The sequence below is a fragment of the Parasteatoda tepidariorum genome, chromosome 7, assembly GCF_982258835.1.
Source record: "Parasteatoda tepidariorum strain Cologne lab strain chromosome 7, Ptep-v5.0, whole genome shotgun sequence".
NCBI lineage: Eukaryota > Metazoa > Arthropoda > Arachnida > Araneae > Theridiidae > Parasteatoda > Parasteatoda tepidariorum.
The window spans coordinates 63,799,889-63,821,707 of NC_141761.1; the positions used below are offsets into that span (position 1 = coordinate 63,799,889).

Here is a 21,819-nt window from a genome sequence, read left to right on the forward strand (position 1 = left end):
CGGACAAGCAAACTTATTTGTTTATCATCTATAAATGTCCTACATTATTGAGAAAAGTAATACGCATATTTAATATATTTAAATACCAAAATCACAATTTTATATTAAAATAAATTGAATTTATCAAACAAGATCAACGTAATTATTCGTTTTCCCCAGGACTAAGTTAGAACAAGTAAGCTTATTTTAATTATAAGTAATGTCGATCTTATGTTTGCCATCATTAACTAATACATGGCTGATATCTGAAAATGAAATTTGAATCACTGTATTAAACAAATTACTTCGCATTAGTTTGTTAATAAATAAAAGAAAATTAACAATTTGAAACGTTCTATTTACCTTCAAGCACATTCTTTCGTTTTGCAAATGTACCAAGTTGAATTTTATTCCAACGAATTTGTAAGGGTAATAATTTTTCATTTCATTTCTTTTCTTCAAATGCAAAATGAGAAAAAAGAAGAAAAAAACTGGATTATTTCTTCGAATTATGATTTGAATTATGATCGAATTTGGAAATTCAGTTTTATGTTAGCCTTTTAAATCTATCGATTGTCAATGCTTAAATTTTTAATCTTCAACACTTGAAAGTTTACTTTTTCAGATTTGTTACAATTTTACTCTTTTTCTCCACTTAATTTTTCAGTTCTTTTTTAAAATTATTTACACTTAATTTTTCCCTTAGTTTCACATTTGTTTCAAATTTTTTGTAATTTATTTATCCAAGAAACATCAGTATTTATAATACCTGCATAAATGTTCTACCATATTTATATAAAAAAAGACAAATTTTGTAAAAAAATCGAAAAAGAAGCTACTTTTAACATTTTTATCATTAACACAGTTAATAAAAAAACAATTTGGTGTTTTGGATCTGTTTCTTAATCACGCAATAAAACTGAACCAGAGTGTTTCGTTGATAATATTAGTCTATACTTACAAGACAAAATAACAGTTACCGGATAATTAAGATGAAAATATCCAGAAAGGTATTTTCAGTAATATTTAATAAATATTTGCATTATGAATTTCCTCCTGCAGATATGAACTTAAGCGTCTTTGGCGAAAATGCGAGTGATTTCAAGAATTCCAGTGGTTACATGGATTATGACCGAGACGAGTCTTTCAACATGTATTTCTTGGATGAGCTCATACCAGTGGCTCTTGTGTATGGAATAACACTGGTCGTGGGATTAATTGGAAACATCTTAATTATATACACGGTGGTGAGTTTCCGTAGGATGAGAACCATCAGCAATGTCTTCTTAGCTTCTCTAGCAACGGCAGATCTTTTGGTGGTTATTATATGCGTACCAGTTAAGGTAAGCAATTTTTATAACTGAAATGCACATTTAATTTTTAAATTTAAAAAATAAAATTCATGCAATTTTGAATAAAATATTTTGTTTTTGTTTTGGAGAATAAAATTTATTTAAACAATTTAAGTTGTAAAGATATCCTAACATTTTACAGGGAATTTCATAATGAACGAAAATCTTAGTGGTTACAGGAGGTGACTTCAAATATGGTAAATAATTTGCGCCAACTATTAATAAGATTCTCAATCAGACACGAAAAACGTATTTTCTCTGAATAAACATGTAAAGATATCTTTTATAAATTTAGACTCTTCTCCCTCAAAATATGGGAGTTGATAAAATTTCGAAGTAATTGGATCATAAATTTATGGACAATGAAACTATATTTGGTCATAATTCCAAACAATGGCTACAGCATGTAGAGTAATTTAGGATAACTATAAGCTAACTGTGCGAGCCATGGCGACTCAGAAGGCAACCCGGATTCGAATCCCAGCTATGGCTGGTCCATACCAACTTATGCCGAGCACAGTGCTGACGTAAGATATCCCTAGTAGTTGACTCATCATTGGTTAGATAGAGTACCCAAGCCACCTACCTACCGATGGGAGGTTTTCATGGTTTTCCGCTCCATGTAGCACATATGTGGACTAACTGCATCAAAAAGACCTACACCAAGGTAAATTTTTCCCATTACTCCACTATTAAATTAAACAATAAAAAACTAAATATAATTATTTTTTGAGTGTAGTTATCTGTGGGTAAATGGGTTTCATCAGTAAATGCAATTTTTAAATTGAATTTATCATTAAACCAATTTTCACTCGCTCTCCTGAATTAAGCTTTAAGGGTCATAATTTCCAGAATGTGGCCTACTCCCCCCACCCATACTTCAAGAGTTAAAAATCCAAATCTGTGAAATATATATTATGTTATTTGTAACACATGAAATATGCGTTAATATATTACATATATATAGGTATATATGCTGATTCAAAGAGAGAACGTCTTTGTGTCCAATTTCGGAACTAAATTAATAATAAGAGCAGATTAATTTGCATATTAGAGGTCACCTCCAGGAACGATTAAGATAGACACTTAGTTTATGAAAATCTAATTATTAAAACATAAGTATTGCAGGTCATATTTTTTTCTGCGCACTGTAAGGGGGAGTGGGGTCAATTGTAACATTTTTTACTTAACTATTAACTAACAAAAAATCCAATATATTGTTAGCATTAATTGACAGACGAGTAAAGTAGACTATCCTCTACTAGAAAAAAAAATATACCTTATTTAGAATGCTGTTATATTAGTTATTAACAATTTCTGACAGTCGTGCACTTGTTACAATTGTACCCATTTACGGGGTCAATTGTAACAGTTAATAAATTCAACTGAAACATAATTAATTTTCCATATTATTATAGTTGTGATATATTTTTTTATTGATCAAAATAGTAGTGATATTTTAGGCGTAAAATTAATAATGAGCATAGACCTAAAGGGTTAAACTTTTAACTTTAAGGGGTTAAAAATTTTAATTTATGCTGTGAAAGGTGACAAATAAAATAATGCCCGTGCAACATAATATAAATGATATAGGAAACTATTGGTGGTTCTTAAAGAGTTAAGTAATGGTTTGTAAACATAAGATTATTTATTTTCAGCTGTTACAATCGTCCCTTTACTTATTGTTACAATCGTCCCCAAGACGCCATTTCAGCTTCATTTGTTAAAAACAATGCTAGTTAATTAAAAAAACTAATCTTTTTTCTGAAATGTTAATTAAGGTGTCCACTTACATAGTCGGTTAATAATTTTTATTTGTTTAAACAAAATTACTTTGTTACAATATAATATTCTAATACCAAAAAAGTACTTACGTAGCGTGAAAATATATTTTGTGACGTAACTCTTTTAAAAGTACATAAAAATGGTTGCCTGCAGGGGTGTACATGTAGATTTATTAGATACACATTGTGCGCCACCTAGGAACCAAATCTAGAACCCGACACTCGAAATTTTCGCTCTATTACAATCGTACCCTGCTACAATTGACCCCACTCCCCCCTACGTATAGCATAATAATAAGAAAACTATTGTTATTTTTTATCTATTTAACGCATGAAAAAGTACAAATTATCCCATGAAAGCTATGTGTTTTATAAAGTTTGTAAATAAATTTATGTTTATTGCCTTGATGCGAGCTGAACTAAGATTAATGATAATCTAACAAAATCATGAATGAAATAAGGAATTTTAATTAAAAAACTGTTCAGAATATCTTAAAATTGCAACATATTCCGAAACGTCCATCTTTAACAGATATTTTTTAAATTCATCATAAATGATTTCAGAATTGAACAATGATTAGGAATTGTAAATTAGATTTTAATTGATGAAATAAGCGAAAACTTTATCGGAATCCAATGAATCACAATTGATAAAGATGAGACTGACAATATCAACGGCTGTTTGTCTACCTGATGAAACTGGGAGGTGTTTCTTATAATCGCATTATAATTTCACGTTTGTTTCCCTAACAATTAAACTGGTATTGGTATTTTTTGCCCTTCTTATTGAACAGTGATTTATTAGATATCTAAAAGGTTTTTTTTTCCACCCAATTAATGTTATTAGGGATCAGAGGGATTGATGTTATTAGTAAAATCAAATACATAAATTAGGGATCAGAAATTAATGTTTACTTCAACATTAATTTCCGATCCCTAATTTATGTATTTTATTTTATAACCAGCGCTGAAAAATCAACAGAATTCTAAGCTTGTGATTATTAGTATTTAACTCCGTACCCTTGTAATTTTGAACCCTATCCAAAACACAAGCGAAATCCTGGGCCAAAAATTTAGACAAACTAACCTTCGTGGATGACTTTTTCATGGAACTAACACGCATTCGCGTTACATGCACTTGAAAACCACAAAAAGATTCCGTGGTTAGCATGATGGCAATTGGATTCCAGACTTTGATATCTCTACCACCGAGTATATTTTATGTCAGCACTGTGGTCGGTGTGAACCGGGAAAGGAATTCGTATCCTCCAGCCAACGCTGAGATTCGAACCTGCTCACCTAAATGGGAGGAAATTGCTCTATTCCCTGAATCGTTGTGATTATCTCCTTCAGGAAAAACAATACAATCATCTCATTTGACGTGTTAGAATTTTTCATTTACATCAAAGTTCAATTTTTATTTACATAGAATCTGGGGACCAAATCTCAAATAATATTTGAATGATATTTCACGAAAGATTATTTATAATATTGTTTTTTTTTTCTGAAAAGTTACGTAATACTTTTATAATAAGAGTTTCATAAATTAAATCAACTATTTCCCATTCAAATATTCTGAAATATTTCGCTTTCTAAGGTTTATCTAATCAATACACTTAAGGTGAAAATAATGTAAGATTCTTTTCATGATTAATGTATACACTTCTGACATCAATTTGCAGAAAAACCTTTAGAAGGAAGATATATTTATAAAAATTGAGCTGTATATACTTTTTCCTATCCCTTACAATTGGTTTCGATAATATCTTTTATATTCAAAATGCTATATTCTGGCAGATTTAATTTAAAAATCCAAAGAACATATTTTTGCTTAAGGCTAAAAGCAAAATAGAACTTTTTTGTATGAAATATTTTTCCAAAAAGTGCAAGAGATATATTTCACAAAAGAATATTTTTATAAAATCCAAGTACGTTTTTTAAACTGTAAAACATTATTTTTTCTAAAATAAGTAGAAACAACTATCTACCTTAAAAATGTGCAAATTATGAAAATATTTCAACTTCAAAAGTTTTTTCTATACTTGAATAATACAAATTGGAATATATATATATATATATATATATATATATATATATATATATATATATATATATATATATATATATATATATAGGAATTCGTATCCTCCAGCCAACGCTGAGATTCGAACCTGCTCACCTAAATGGGAGGAAATTGCTCTATTCCCTGAATCGTTGTGATTATCTCCTTCAGGAAAAACAATACAATCATCTCATTTGACGTGTTAGAATTTTTCATTTACATCAAAGTTCAATTTTTATTTACATAGAATCTGGGGACCAAATCTCAAATAATATTTGAATGATATTTCACGAAAGATTATTTATAATATTGTTTTTTTTTTCTGAAAAGTTACGTAATACTTTTATAATAAGTGTTTCATAAATTAAATCAACTATTTCCCATTCAAATATTCTGAAATATTTCGCTTTCTAAGGTTTATCTAATCAATACACTTAAGGTGAAAATAATGTAAGATTCTTTTCATGATTAATGTATACACTTCTGACATCAATTTGCAGAAAAACCTTTAGAAGGAAGATATATTTATAAAAATTGAGCTGTATATACTTTTTCCTATCCCTTACAATTGGTTTCGATAATATCTTTTATATTCAAAATGCTATATTCTGGCAGATTTAATTTAAAAATCCAAAGAACATATTTTTGCTTAAGGCTAAAAGCAAAATAGAACTTTTTTGTATGAAATATTTTTCCAAAAAGTGCAAGAGATATATTTCACAAAAGAATATTTTTATAAAATCCAAGTACGTTTTTTAAACTGTAAAACATTATTTTTTCTAAAATAAGTAGAAACAACTATCTACCTTAAAAATGTGCAAATTATGAAAATATTTCAACTTCAAAAGTTTTTTCTATACTTGAATAATACAAATTGGAATATATATATATATATATATATATATATATATATATATATATATATATATATATATATATATATATATATATATATATATATATATATATATATATATATATATATATATATATATATATATATATATATATATATATATATATATATATATATATATATATATATATATATATATATATATATATATATATATATATATATATATATATATATATATATATTTACATATATATAGAGAGAGAGAGCGAGAGAAAAAGAGGACATGGGAAAAAATATAAATATTTTTAAAAAAAAGAAGAAAAAAAACTCCAAAACAAAGCTATTTTAAAATATATTTAATTTTTTTTGAAAATAAGAAAATTAAAGTCAGAAAGCAAATTAGGGGAAGGATACAATCTCATCATCAGCCCACACGAATATATCTTCAAAAAAGAGTGCTTTCTATAATTTTTTTCTTCTTCTTTTCTAAAAATATTAAAATATTGTTTCATATTTTCTTTAAATTTTTTACTTGTTATTACTTGTCCATGTACTTGCAGCTTATGCACAGTAAATAAATCTTAAAATTATTATTCTTAATTTTCTTTGTTATGCTCTCTTTTCTTGTATAAATTCTTTTACTATATACATGCTGAAACGAAGAAAAAATACTTTTAAATCAGGAGGTTGGAAACTGAAACCATTTTGCCGGAAAAGGAAAGTATTGCATCAAGGAAAATATTATTTTAAGGCTTCTGTTTTCCTTAAGGTAGGATCAATAAGGTCATATATGAAAAACGCTTTATTTTTTGCTCATACTTATGAGCTTCTGAATTTAGAGCTAATTTAGAAGACGAAACATTAAAGGAATCTTTGTGTCCGTGTTAGTGCCCTAATTCTTTTTGGACAAAAAATTATCTGCCCTAGTAACGAAAAACTCTTAAAACTATAAAAGCTTTTGAAACTGCATGAAGAAAAATTCTGGTAAAATTAGAGATCAGTATATTCGTCAGATTTCTGGCAAAAATTAATAAATAAAATTTTTAAAAAAACCACACATTTCGGTAATAATATCAAATTATACGATATTTATACCCTTCATCTGGTAATTTTTCCGCTCATATGGCGACTGTTTACTTGAAATTCTGGTTTTCAGGACTATAGTTCTCTTTAACACACATTTAGTAAAAAAAAAGAGTAAAGTAAAGGATAAAAGATTTATTCTTTATTTTACTCTTATCCTTTACTTTATCCAAGAGTGAAGAATTTTTAATGTACTTTCTCCGCCAGAAAATAATTAATTCAGTTCATTTTTTTAAATTTTATTTCATGGAAGCTGGTATGAGATTAGAACTTTTTTAATCACATCTGTTAACAGTTTTTTTGCCCCTCAGATTTTCAGTTGTTTTAATATAAAATTAAAATCACGAGCTCTGTTAATCTTTATCTGTTTTTTCTAAGTACCTAATTATATCTGCTCTGAATTACATCCAATTTCTTCCGTGCACCTATTACATGATTTTTTTATTAACTCATTACGTAGCTCTCTACTGAATTTATTCGGCTGTTAACGAAGATACTCATCCATTGATTCACGAAAGTTCTGATTCATTCATTCACCCCTTCATTAAACCAATCACTGACTGAATCGCTTCCTTTCTTCTATCGATCCTTTCTTCTTTCATTTCCTAAGTATGAGACTGGGACAGCCTGGTTAGTAAAGCGTTGGGCCCGTGTCCAATAGGTTGTGAGTTTTATCCCTGAAAGCCGAAGACACCCTGTGTAGTTAATGAGGAAGTCTGTACATTAAATCTGTAGGATCACAAAGTCCTTCATGTTCCCATAACAAATCATACATCAGAGGGTACTGAATTGGTGATTGATCGCTCTCTGGTTCAGGTCCAAATTGCGATCTGTGGATGAATTACTAGAAGTATGAATGGTCCCACTCTTTAAACAGGCTGTGTATGTGGCTGAAATCCTATTCTTGACCATAGATGGCACCACTGAAAAACAAGAAACGCATCCTCTGCCTTAAAGTCTCCTGGTTTCTCTGAGCAGGCTTACTGATATATGGCAAGTGGCATTGAGAACAACAACATTCTCTAACTATAAAAAAAGTAATTCATATTAAGCTATTAACGATAAGTATAGAAGCTAATCAATGATCACAAATTACTTTAGCTTAAGAGCGAACTTATATAAACTTGTTATAAAAGCCATAACTTAAAATAAAAATGCTTTTTTTACATATATTTCAGTTTGGACAACTATTTTCTTACTCTTGGGCACTCGGTGAATTTGGTTGCAAATTTGTCCACTACGTGCAAAACGTCTCTGCAATTTGCTCCGTTCTCACTCTCACATCTATGAGTGTCGAAAGGTGGGTCAATTTTTTATTGTAAATATAAATTATTTAAGTTAAGAATAAACTTTGTACAAATTTAGCTACGAATTACAGTAAACAACAGAGAATAGTCAATAATCTACTTAATATAATAAAAAGTGCAAAAAATACAAAACAGTATTGATTAGATGGTGAATAAAGCTAAAAAACATGATCTAAGTATGGAAATGGAGATGGTTCTATGAACAATAACATTTCTCAGTGTCAATGCTTAACCCTGAGAACGGTTCCTTTTTTTTTACACAACCGCAATTGTATATTAATTTTATATTGTTTTGAAAATTACTTATGCTACGATAGACTGCAAAACAAAAAAGAAATGCTTGAAACACCGCTATAAAAGTTGGTTTTACAATAATGAAGTCCAGAAAAAGAGCTTTTATTTTAGAGGCCAACAATAAAGAGCATACAAAAGTTCATTATTACTGAAGAAAGTCATGCTCGATTTATCAACGCGTATAGGGTGCATAATTGATTTTGGGACAATTGGATTATTGGAACAAACTTTAAAGGGAGGTAGAGGTCATCACATGTATTAAGAATTGTGTAGCAACCCATGGTCGGAAACGTCATGGGAAAGTGGTATGGCAGGTAGATTATACAGACACAAGACAGAGATGATCTGAAATATTTATTTGTCAAAGATATTACAAGTGCTGTGGTAGTTGATATGTGACAGTATCACAAAAAGTTTAACGTTTCCAGCATTGCAAGCGATGTATGAGTTACACCATTGGACCATGGTTTGGCGGACTCGCTCAAATACACCAGAATTTTGTTGGATATCCTCAGCAGCACAGATGATTCTTACAACCAGATCCATTTCGAAATCCACAGGTGTTACGTACACAGCCATTTTTCAGTGCACATCAAAGAAAGAAATGCATGCTGCTTCAATCACGAGATCTTGGTGACCAGGAAAACCGGGTGACCATGTCCAATCCTACAGTGACCAAACACCTGGTTCAAATGTTCAAAAACACATCAGCCATAATGGGGAGATGGCAAAAGATTAAACAATTGCAAAATGTTTAGATAATTTGCTGACGTTAGAGGTAATGGCAGCAAGTAAGATCCAATTAAGAAGACGCCGACGACATCAGATCACGCCCATAAATGCGCAATGTGATGATTGAGCACACCATATCGCGCGAAGTACGCCTCTTCCGTAAATAAAACGTACTAAGGACGGGAAAGGTACGCTTTGGCAACATTGGCCAAGATACCACTGTGCAAAACGCACAAGCAGAATGATCTGTGGGGATCAGGGATTGAAGATGGTATAAGAGTAATACTTCACGCTGCGAAGCAAGATGAACATTATTTCGAGATCCTCCTACAGCAACTGCAAACGCTCGCCAGCTGGTAATCGGATTACTTTGAACGGTATCGAACACATTTTGTTCCATGCTGGGAGTTCTAGTCACTTGCGACCCGCCATTACGTAATGATCAATATTCAAACAAATTTGATACAAATTAATAAACATCTGGGTGTCCGTTGCATTTCTTTGTGAGCAGTTTCCACGATAAAATCTATCTGCTGCTCGTGCATTTCCCTCTTTCAATCCGTACATCATTTTCATATCTACCAGCACGCTGTTTGTATAATGTTGCCTAATTATAGAACGTAAAATTTATAACGTAACATTTCCATACTCCTCTGCGAGTCCTGACAGTTCAAAGAACTGCAGTATTGCAGATCTGATCTGAATCCCTGTGATGTTCCCTACCTCCTGTTAAAGTTTGTTGTGACACAGTAGAAATAAAAGCAAAAGTATTCCTAAGATAAATTTTCTTATATCGTTGTTCGAATTAATCCATGCTTTATAACATTTTTAAAGAAGAAAACAGAATTGGAGTTTAGTAAAAAAGAAGTTTTCATGACTCATGTCAGTTTGTTGGATGATTCTGAACTTTAAATCAAGTGTCCTAATTTTCATAGTTGAGATTTTTCTTTTAATTTTCATCAATTTTATTACCTGCACAATTTATATTGAATGGTCATATTTTCATTAAAGAAATAATTACAAAATATTGTATACAATTATTTCCCACTTCTTTTTACCTCTGTCTTACCTAATTAAATCTTTTTAAAATAGTGCATGTTAACCATAAAAGATGAATATTTATCCAACAAATTATTATAAATGATATTCAATTTCAGAAAATCTTAAAAACCAAACCAAAGTTCTTAACCCAAGTTCTTTTAATGATTCAGAACTTTATGTAAGTTTGTAACAAACTAGAACTATTCTAGCTGTTGTATATGATATGAAACAACAACAGCAAAGTAACTACTATTTATTGTGGTAATCACGGATTATTTCAGATCATACATTAGTTAGAATTTTAGGCACAAGTTATGTTTTCGCATACATTGTGTTACACAAAAAATATATTTAAACCGTAATAGAGGTATGCAATCCAGCATAAAGTAAATATTCAAATAATTTGTTTACAAATATTTTTTTAGGAAGTTTCTGTTACCTTTTCAGATATTATGCCATTATGCATCCTGTAAAGTCCAGATACCAATGCACAATGCGTCAGGCACGACGTCTGATCATAGTTATATGGATTCTCTCGTTCGTTACTGCTGTACCAATTATATTTGCACAAGTGAGCACTATTTATTTACCTTTATAAGATATTTTACCATATCACTGTTTTGGGTGTTCAACAATACGTAGCACTGGAAAAAAGCATATTTTAAGCTAACAGGATAAGGCAAAACTAATTGCGTTTTTGGCTCTATGGGAACACTATAAGGCTCGGTAATTTTTACCGAAGCTTTTTGGTAATAACTTTTATAAAGTTAACAAAGAAATATGGTTTCATAATATATAATTTTCCAGATTTGTGTAAATTTTGCTTTGTTGCAAAAAAAAAAGAAAACTAGTAACTTAAAAACTAAAAAATATGATGTACAAAAAATGTACAGGATGCAAAATGGGCTCACTAAATAGTTTGATAATTATCAACTGTCAAACACGTAGTAAATTGCAATTTCAGAGGTGAAATTTGGTGTGCTAAAAGGAACATTTTTGTGTGCGAACATAACACAAGTATTTTTTTCGAAACTATAATCCGTTCAACAGTTATTGCAATTTTATATGTTTCTTCAGAAAAGTTTTCTTACTTGTTACTTTAAGCAATTGCCATACATCTTTTATTACTAGTATAAGAGTATAAGAGTTCAAGAGACTATTAAATATACCTATCTATATAATTAGAAATCTTAAGTACCGCAGCTGTTGTTTCGGATATTCAATTCGTAACTTTATTACAATGATTATTAAAAACTTGATGTTGAAAACTGTAAAACTTTAAAAAATGTACAAGATGTACGATGGAACAAATAAATTTAGTTTCAATTATTTGTTCAAGAATAATCAACTTATAAACATATCGTTCAAAAACAAAACCATACAGTCCAAACAAAGCCATACTGACCACTAAATTGCAACAACAGAGTTGGAATTTAACGTGCAGTCATTTTCATTAATTTAATTAAATTCATCATTAAAGTAAATTAATTTTTTAATATAACTAAATTCAATGAATTAATTTCATCAATTCATAATTTAATTAATGCATAATCAAAAAATACTAAATCAAATAAAAAATTAAATTATTTATCTAATTAAATAAATAATTGAATAATTAATTGATGAATAATTGAAAAATACTTAATTAAATTACAATTTATTGGAAAGTTACTGCAATTTAGGATGCTTGTTCAGTTACTTTAATTCAGTTTTTTTGCTTTAATTAATGACAATTATTTCCAGTGCTGTATTTTTTTTCTCTCTCGAGATTCTAATTTTAAAAACTTACGTTTAACGATGTAAAAAAGTAACAAAAACTCAATAAATGAATGAAAAATTTAAGTGGGGGGAAGTATTAGAAGTTGTCAGAAATAAATGTTATATATTTATATCGAATTTTAAAAATATAAAACAGTCTAGAGAGATAAGAGCCGTTTCCAATTTGAAATGCTTTAGGATGTGATGTTATCGTGATATCGTGTTAACTAGTAAAACTACTTCTAATTTATTGTTTCTTATTGTACTGTATGTTCTTTAGTTTCAGTTTACACGTAATTTTTTTCAAGTTTAATAGATCTTTTTTCAAATCCATTATCAAATTTTGCTTCCTTTTATTGTTTATGTCAATGTTTTATATCAACAAGCCTAAAAATATTCCTTTTTTTAGAAGGAATTTATTCGTTGCATTAGTCAAATTCAACCAGATTTATGACAAACAGTCATTGTAAATTTTGAAAGAAGAGCAAACTCTTAGAGGTCGTTTGACCAATTTTCCATTCCATATGTAACCTTACATTATATTTTCTATGGACCAATAAAAATGTTACATAATCATAACGAAAAACCATCATTCTCAAAATACCCTAAATACTCAAAAAGAGAAAAGATCGTAACCCATTAGACTAATTATATACATCAATAACCTTATAATATTCAAGAAAATTAAAATTGCTTGCGAAACTTTTCAAATAGTGCGATGAAAATAGGCGGATTTGAACTTTTTATTTTTATCATTATAATTATCATCAAAAATAATTTCCCTAAAACAGCGGGAAACATTTTATTGATGAGATTTTCAGTCTTTTCACAGTTCAAAATGTGTATTTGAGAAAATGGACACATCTCAAGATACGTGTTTAAGAAAATGGACACATCTTGAAATGCTGTTAAGGAAAGAAGAAGCAGTTTTAAATGCATGTTTTAGAAAAAAAAACTTCAAAAATAAACTAATGGATCCAAATAAATTTGTAATACAATCAGTTTTAGCTGTGTCGGCTTTTGTAAACTCATTTTTTTGACTTTATACATTTTCGTAAGCATACATTTTGAGCCACATCCACTTTCTTAAACACGCATTTCGAGCTGTTTCAATTTTCTTTAAAAACACATTATGAGTTGTATAGATTTTTGCAAACCAAATTTTGAGCTGTGTTGAGACTTATGATTTCAGTAACGATTTATAAGTAAATCATTTTCAATACATGCCTAAGGCAAATTCAAAAATTCATTACAGCTAATTGATAATGTTTCCTCTATCGAATGTTCCCATACCAAGGGCTTTAGTGTTAAGTATAGTCATATATTTATATGCCCATGCCACTGTTTAACAATTTCATTAAATACAATGAGATTCCTGCTGGTCTTCTTGCAGATGTTTTGTATAGGGAGAAATATTATTGTGACCTTCTTCGCCAGTGTTTGTAAAGCAGGATCCACAGTTTCATAAATACATTATATCCAGATAGAGAATCATGCACCGAAAAAAATCTACATAAAAAACAAAATGGCTTTTTACCTAGATTTATAAAAAGAGAATATGTATTTTTTCATAAAAATGATTATGGTTTATTAAGATTTAAGTTTTAAAATAAAATTACTTGCTTGTGGTTCATTAAATGCAAAATGAACCAACATGAATATTATTTATACATACTTATAACATGCACATGAAATTAGATTTCGAGTATAAGTAAGTTTTGAGGAAAAGACAAATAAACTTTCAGAAATTAAATTATTAAATTTATTTATATGCTAAATTTTTGCCTACACTGCAAAAAAAAATGTATGCTCAAATTTCCCGAAACTTTCTTCGTTTTTGACGGATGCATTTCCTGGTATATTCTCTCAGTAATTTCTTTGTAACTTCCTCTAGATAACGAATTTTGTGAAAATTAAAGAATTTTTCTGTCATTCCACTTGTTTAAAAAAAAAAGAAGAAAAACTCGTAGAATTGATATTGTCACGAATCTCGTGATTACGTGACGAAATAATTCTCAAAATTAACGAAATACAGCTCAAAGATTGCTGAACAATCAAAAGTGAGATATTTATTTCTGAGAGTGCATAAAATATTTTAAATGTATAATAGTAGAAACAAGCTAGATGTTTTTCAATACTCTGTGGATGAGATAAGTAATTATCACGGAAACAAAATTTGTGTTTTTCAACCTTAGCTCCTCCTTCTGCAACTAGCTATAAAAATATAATTAATTACTTAAAATTAATCACTTTAGATGCACCTATCCTTGCATATAATTAATATCAATAAATCTAAAAGTTAAAAAAGAAATCAATTTTTGTAGAACTGCAAATGGGTTAAACAGATAAAAGCACATTTATTGTTCGTTATTCTGTCACGCAAAATTTAAATTCAATAGTTACTTTTCTTTATTTGGCATTAAAAAGCAGTTATTAGATTTAAACTAATACATAAAATGTATACATATGCGGCAGATTTATTAAGAAGCATATTTTTTTTAAAGAATCAATCAATAATAAAGATGAAATGGAAAAAAAAAGTGATCTCCTATATGATGCTCTTATAAATCTTCTCAAATATGGAATATGTAAAATGTTTTTATACACAAAATTCCAATGCATGACATTTGCACTACAATCTAGGAAAATTCCTTTTCACTATAACTTAAGATAATACTTAAGATTTATTAAGTTATATGTTTTTTATAAAACAGGGCCTTGTAAAGAGTACAAAACAGAATAAATCACTACAGAGAACAAAAAAATCTCCCAAGGGAAATTTATTTCTTGAGAAGACAATTTATTTTGCATAGTTCATATTACATAGAGATTATAAGTTTGGGACACGACAGCTAATTTCTTTCAGGATCAATCATTTTCTTGATGTTTGTTGTAAGATATATGCCCAGAATAATCTTACATACATTTTATCTATGTCGCATTAACGAGAAAGAAGTTTTTTTTTTTCATCGCTTCCTTTCACCTAAAGTAGAACTTTATTTTGTTTTTATCAGTTACGGATCAAACAATATCCTCCTCAAAAAAGATTTTTCAAAGATTCTGAAAGTTTTACTTCTGTCTTTTGCTTAATGATACTTTAACTTATCTTTAGGTTTTCGACAAAAAATAGGGTTCTTTAGGAAAGAAATTTGAATGCATTTCTTCGTTTTCAAATGTATTGAATTATGAAATTAATAATTTTTAGAATAAGACATTTAAGCCTTGTTTAAAATTCAGAATGATTTTAAATTGATGGCGAGCATTCCATTTTCGAAACAATCCATTCTTTCTTACATTCGATGCAAATAGTTTATTTTGGTATTTTTTCATCAAGAACCCAGTTTGTGATCATGATTTTGTGACAAACGGTATGATGTGGGGCGTGTCGTCAGCATTGAGTACTAACTACTCTTGCTTTTCAGACGAGATGGTACCGGCTGATCTGTATCTCTTATTCAATGGAAAATAACTTAATAAAAACAAAAAATGAAACATTTGTGCATGCACAGAAAAAAAAATATTTTTTTCACCAGTTAGGAAATCTTCAGGACAATTTATTTATACATTTCAAATGAATATAAAAAAAGATGTGTGAACAGTATTGGCAGTTATTTTTTTCCTCTCCATAAAAGCGATTAAATTTTTATACATTTTTTACCTAATTGCTATTTTTATCCTGAATCATAGAAACATTTATAAAATGACTTGAAAAGTGCAATGTTTTAAAGCGTAGACCACTCTAGCAGAAAAAAGATTGTAAAATTCGGAAATAAAATTTCTTCAAAATAATTAAATACGTCAAGGTTTTAAAAAAAGTAATTTATTATGCAACTATTAAGGCCATTAAAAATCATTTTTTCTTGAGTGATGAAGCAAATTATAATTTTTTTCCGATTGAGTTTTTTTTAAGGTACATACATGACTGAACAACATCTCCTGCAGTTTTTTTAAACTAAGATGAATATAAAATTTTATTTTTCGATTATGTGTTCGAGTAGCTACAGTAGCATATATATTTTAATATCTTTTTTTTTTTAAAAAAAAGTGCATTTTTTAAAAATAAAAAAAAAGTAATCAAAGCGGGAAACAGAAACAAAAAATAATAAATAAAGAAAACACCAGAAGATTGTTTATAGCTAAAAATATACTATTAAAGGTAAAATTTTCAATGTTGTAATTTCAAATCTTTATGATAATAAAATAATGAGTTTGTTTTTGTGTGTATGTTCCGCTCTAGAGCCATTTAAGCTAGTGTCCTAAAATTTGGACTGTGGGTGAAAAGAGCAATTTCAGTCCCGCATCTTAAAAATCGCTCAAACATTCTGCTTTTTCCCAGCAGAATGTATTTCCAAGCAGAAAAATCAAGTCGCTGGATATTTGTGTTAAGTTTTGATTTAAGTTCATTGGTTTTGCAAATTTTCTATGAAATTTTTCAGCAATCTGAGTAAGGATCAAGCAGAACTAAAGTATTGTATAGATTATTAAATGTATTATACAGTTGTGAAGCAACTTATTCTGTTATCGTCTGCTTCTTTCTCTGCTGGATAACTGTTTTAAGAGTTTTGGAATAACACTTTGTTAACGTTTTAAAAACTGTGCCTTGTGTGCAGTCCTAAATTGTGCCGGAACGATTTAGGATTTACATATCAACTTCAACTACTGAATAGGTTGATTTTCAAGTCATTAAAGCTGTACTTCTCCAAACTGTTTAAAAGTGGCTTAGAACAATTTTTGAAAAAATTTTCTCCCGATAACTAGTTCTCCTGAGTGAAGTATATAATTTATTAATAAGAGAGGTCTATAATAAGTAATACAACTATTCTTTTCAGTCAATTTTTAATTAAAATTACTTTTTCAACAGAAGAAAACCTCAATCTATGCGTGAATCAGTTAGAAAGAAATTAAACTATTTCATTAAATTCAATGAGTCTTAAAAACCTTTTGATTTAAACTATTTTTCTTTTTGGCAGGAAGAAATACGTGATGAAAAACGTCTAAAATATGAAACTTTTTCTTAATCAAGTAGCGATATGGTAATTCTTGGTTTTCATTGTGATTTAATAGATCAATCTGCTCGATTAAAGCCTTTTATTTTAATAGCTTCAATCAAACCAGTTTCTTCCATTTCTTAAGACCTAAGAATTATATACTTGATTTTTGGCTCAAATAAGAGATAGTTTTAACAAGCAGCGTTTTTTAAATCCATGCTTTAACTTCGTAGTACGTAGCAGCACGAACCATTAACGTTCTAAGGAATTATTTAAAAGTAACTACACTTGTAACATCTCGAAAATGTAATACTTATTATGCTATTAAACAACTCGTTTTGCTACACACTGTCTAATTATTTATGTAATCATAATTACTCATTATTTTTATGGCTGGTACTATTTGGATAGCAGATGGTACAAATTTTGAAAACGGGTTCCTAAATCGCACCATTTGCAGAAGTTGCGAAAACAATTTATTTTCAGCACTTATTACACAAATATTATTACCAAACGAAATATATAAGTAGCACAAAAACTGTACTTTATTTTTAAAATTTTAAATGTAATTATCAATGATTTGCGACTGATAAAAATTTAAATTGGAAAAGTGGAATGATTTAGGTAACTCTTCCATTCATTTTTAAAGTTTCCTGGGTGCACGCAGTAAACTTTCAGAAGCTTTGCAAAAGTTACAAATTCAAGTTCTTGTGTATTTTCTTCTCATAAAATATTCGACATATTCTTTTAGAGTATCAGGGTTCCTTTTAAGTAGGGAAGAAGAAAAATGATTTTTCTGGAATTCTAGAAGTCTAGTAGCATAGCCTTTTAAATCATACACATAGTAGGAGCTCAGTTTTTCAAAATAATGATGATTTACGTTTTCTGTTATTTACCTTGATTTTAAAGTTCTAGCTTTACTTGTAGAGCGTTTGAAAGAGAGTGAATTACTTTAAAAACTAATATTTCAGCTTTAACCAGGATTATTAAATCTTTTTTCTGAAGTCTGTTTTATTTGTTAGCCGTCGAAAAAATTAATATTTTAGCGCAACGTATGTAATGGATTTAAGCTATTTAATTTTATCCTTCTCATTTCAAACCCAATTCAGAGGCGTGAAACTTTCAAACAAAGTATCAAAAAATATTTAAATTCAAGGAGTAGCTTTTCAGAGAAAGTAAGCAGTTTATCGTTATTCACAAGAAAATAGTTTTACATCTGTGAGGATGATCATTTAAATAATTGTAAACTCAATATGTTTCTGTATATTTCTCCTATAGTTAGAGATAAAAATTAGCAATCAGGGGAGAGACTCATTATTTATTGACTTTTAAAAGTCAGCACTACTGTTATTTAGCAAATTGCTACGTTTTCATTATATTAAGCTTAATTTTTGAAGAAACGTATCTGATAAGACTGTCCACTATATTTTTTAAATGGCACCTAGTTTCCAAATGCATGTTTTTTACTTTAAACACTCATATCACACAAATTATTTTAAAATCGATATTTCTATTTTTTTATAATATTCTTATACAGAGTAAAAGCATTGTTGCATAGTTGCAATCATAATTAGTGTTGAAATAAACTAAATACATTTTTAGGAACAGAACTGTAATTATCGGGCAAAAACTGAAAGCAAAAAACTAAAATTAATAATGGCTTGAAAGAATTAGCACGAATATGTTACTAAAAATGCACTTGTTTCATAAACGAAATGTTTTTGCAATAAACCCAATTAGCCTATAAATTAATTCTAATACGCATGAAAATATATATTATCAGTAAACAATAGAAAAAAAGATTATAAATAAATTAACAAAGCTAGAACACAGCGAGAAAGGAAATACAAAATGTAACTACATGCGCTTTGAAAAATCTTAGTTTATCTTATCTCTAAAAATGCTGGTAATTATACAAAAAGTTTTATTTAGATGCACAGGGTTTAACAATACATACTGATTAGAACTGGAAAGGGTTTTGTAGAAAGCAAATAAGTAACTTTACATCAAATTAAAGTGTTGAGAAGCAGAGAAGCAAAAGTTTCAGTCACTAGAAGAAGCATGCCAGTAGTATTGCGTTGTTCACGTTTTTTATTTTGCTCATTCAACATTAGTAAAATAGATCCAAGACTTAACAGATAATAAGTTTCAAATATATACTGGTCTATCATTTTTTAAGTTACAAATGGTTATTAACTTTTAACTTAAATATTATTTTTCACCATGTTACATATCATCAATCTTAAAATTAAGTTGTTTTGTTCTATATAAATATTGTAAAAAAAATCTCGTACACAACGTATTTTTTTATTCTAATCAGAAGTCTCTTCAGTAATTAGTATCTCATTTTCATTTTGATTGGTAAAAAGAACACTTGTTAATTTTTAAAATGTAAAGTTTATCATTTATTGTTAACAATAATTAATAGCAAATTTTTAAAAAAGTAGTTTATAGATATTACATTTTTTGGAATCTCCTGCGCAAAATAAATAAACGAAAACTGACTGAGAGTTTTTATTATTTACAGAAGAACAACATAATATTAATTTTAAAGAAATTATTATTAACTAAAATACGAATTTAAATATTTCTATAAAATGCGTTTATATAAATTACATCTTTTAATGTGTGATATGAGAAACAAAAATTGTTTTTATCATGAATTATATTAAAAAAAACGATCTAACTTCAACATTAATTTTCAAGATATAATTAGTCACCATGCTTCTACTAACTTTTCCTATTAAATGTAACTTTTTATTTATTAATATATATTTCAACTAAATTCATTATTTTATTTTGAATTCATAATAAAATTGAACTCCTAAACCACAAAGCTGTTCTTCAAAGTTTATTTTGCTTCCAAATTTTTTTTCTATGCAATAGACACGCAATTGGGTATAATATAAAAAAAAACACAACTACTTCCACTTAGTAGGAATAACATTTACCATGACGCAATGCTAAATTCTATGCCACTATCCACATAAATGCCACTATCCACATAAATCAATTATTAATCAAAAATCGAATATCAATTACTTTTCTTTATAATGCAATAAAATCTGGCGAACAGCTATTTAAGCGATCAAACACTTCGTTTGTTTATTTGTGGCTTAAAGTTAGGCTCGCAGAAAATGCCGTTCATGGGTTAAATTTAGTAGGAATAACACAACCTGCGACGTAGGCTATAGTATACCAAATTACTACACAATAAACACTAAGGAAACATTGTGTTATCTAACAACAAAAGTTTTGAAAACTATTATGTGGAAACTGTTGGCATGCTTTGAAGAACCATGCATAAAACTTTCAGAAATTGTGCTTGCTCCCCATGGAAAATATATTTTAAGCCTGAAAACAAAAGGAAAAGTTTGTGCTTACTTCTATTAAAAGTAGACTTTTTAACAATGCGCAGTGAGGTGCAAAGGTCTACTACACTACTTGTTAAAAGAATTCAGAAATGTTGCTATAATATTATCTGCAGTGCTCAATTTATACCGATAACTTTTCTGGTGAAAAAAAAATCAATACTATCCCACCTGAGAGTCAGTAACCATTCAGGAATTAACTGGAATAACCTTTCTAAGTAATTCATAAGCCATACCCGTGAGAACAGTATTATTTGCATAATAAGTCAGTAACTTTCAATTGCGACTGAATCATGTTTCAAATATTATACAGTCATAGAATTTGCATCAGCTTGTTAAACTTGTGGTGCCATCTAATGTGAGAAATTAATAGTATTAGAGTCCCCCAGTGAGTCAGATGGTGATGACCAGAGCTGTGATGCTGCTCTTAATGCCTGCTTGAGAGAGTTGCGAGTTTCTGTAGTCTAGATTCACTAATTTAAGAATGTATGAAGTTGAAGCTGCTTGTTGTTATATAGAATGTAGGGAAAAAGTGATGTCCACATTGGGAGTCGAACTTCCATTCCAGTGAAGAGAATGATTGCTCAGCACTTTTGGTTTATGTATATACTCAGCTTTACTGATATGACATCATCATAGAATTTAGAAAAGAAATTATCATAAGAAATTTTCGTTATAATAAAAAAGTCTGATATTTAAAGTTGCATTTCTCAGGAACTATTCGACCGGTTTTGCTCACATTTAGTATTTTGCCATGTAAAATTATTTTCTTTAAAATTATGCAAAAAATTGTATACCTTACAATTCAAATTTTTTTCAACCATTATTAAATGAAATAATAAATATTTAATGAATGTTAATTTTAGCGAAGAAATTATCTTTAGACAAATTAATTTTATAATTGTGTCTCACAAATTTTCAAATTTCACTTAAAAAGTTTACGAGGTATAGTGAAATATGCAAGAAGTAAAATTAACATTAACGGGTCAAAACTTTGAACTGCTCTCCTGACCAAACTATTTGGACCATATTTCCTAGTTGGTGACTACCCCCTATATTTTGAGAGTCACAAATCTAAATATGTCAAAAAAGTTATCTTTTTTCAGAGAAATCATGTTTTTATTTCTGATTTTGTAGCTTAAAATATCGTCTGCACTTATTAATTGGCATATTTGAGATCACCCTCTTGAGCCATTTAGATTGATTCCC

General features: G+C 28.8%; 1 protein-coding gene across 1 annotated transcript in view; it reads left to right on the plus strand.

Annotated features, from left to right (window-relative positions):
• LOC107451260 (QRFP-like peptide receptor) overlaps positions 1 to 21,819 on the plus strand; it is an 89,779-nt gene that overhangs the window by 55,672 nt on the left and 12,288 nt on the right. The window contains exons 3-5 of the mRNA XM_016067306.4: positions 1,042 to 1,322; positions 8,298 to 8,419; positions 10,941 to 11,064. Of these exons, the coding sequence (XP_015922792.1) occupies positions 1,042 to 1,322; positions 8,298 to 8,419; positions 10,941 to 11,064 (527 nt within the window). The remainder of the gene's footprint in view (positions 1 to 1,041; positions 1,323 to 8,297; positions 8,420 to 10,940; positions 11,065 to 21,819) is intronic.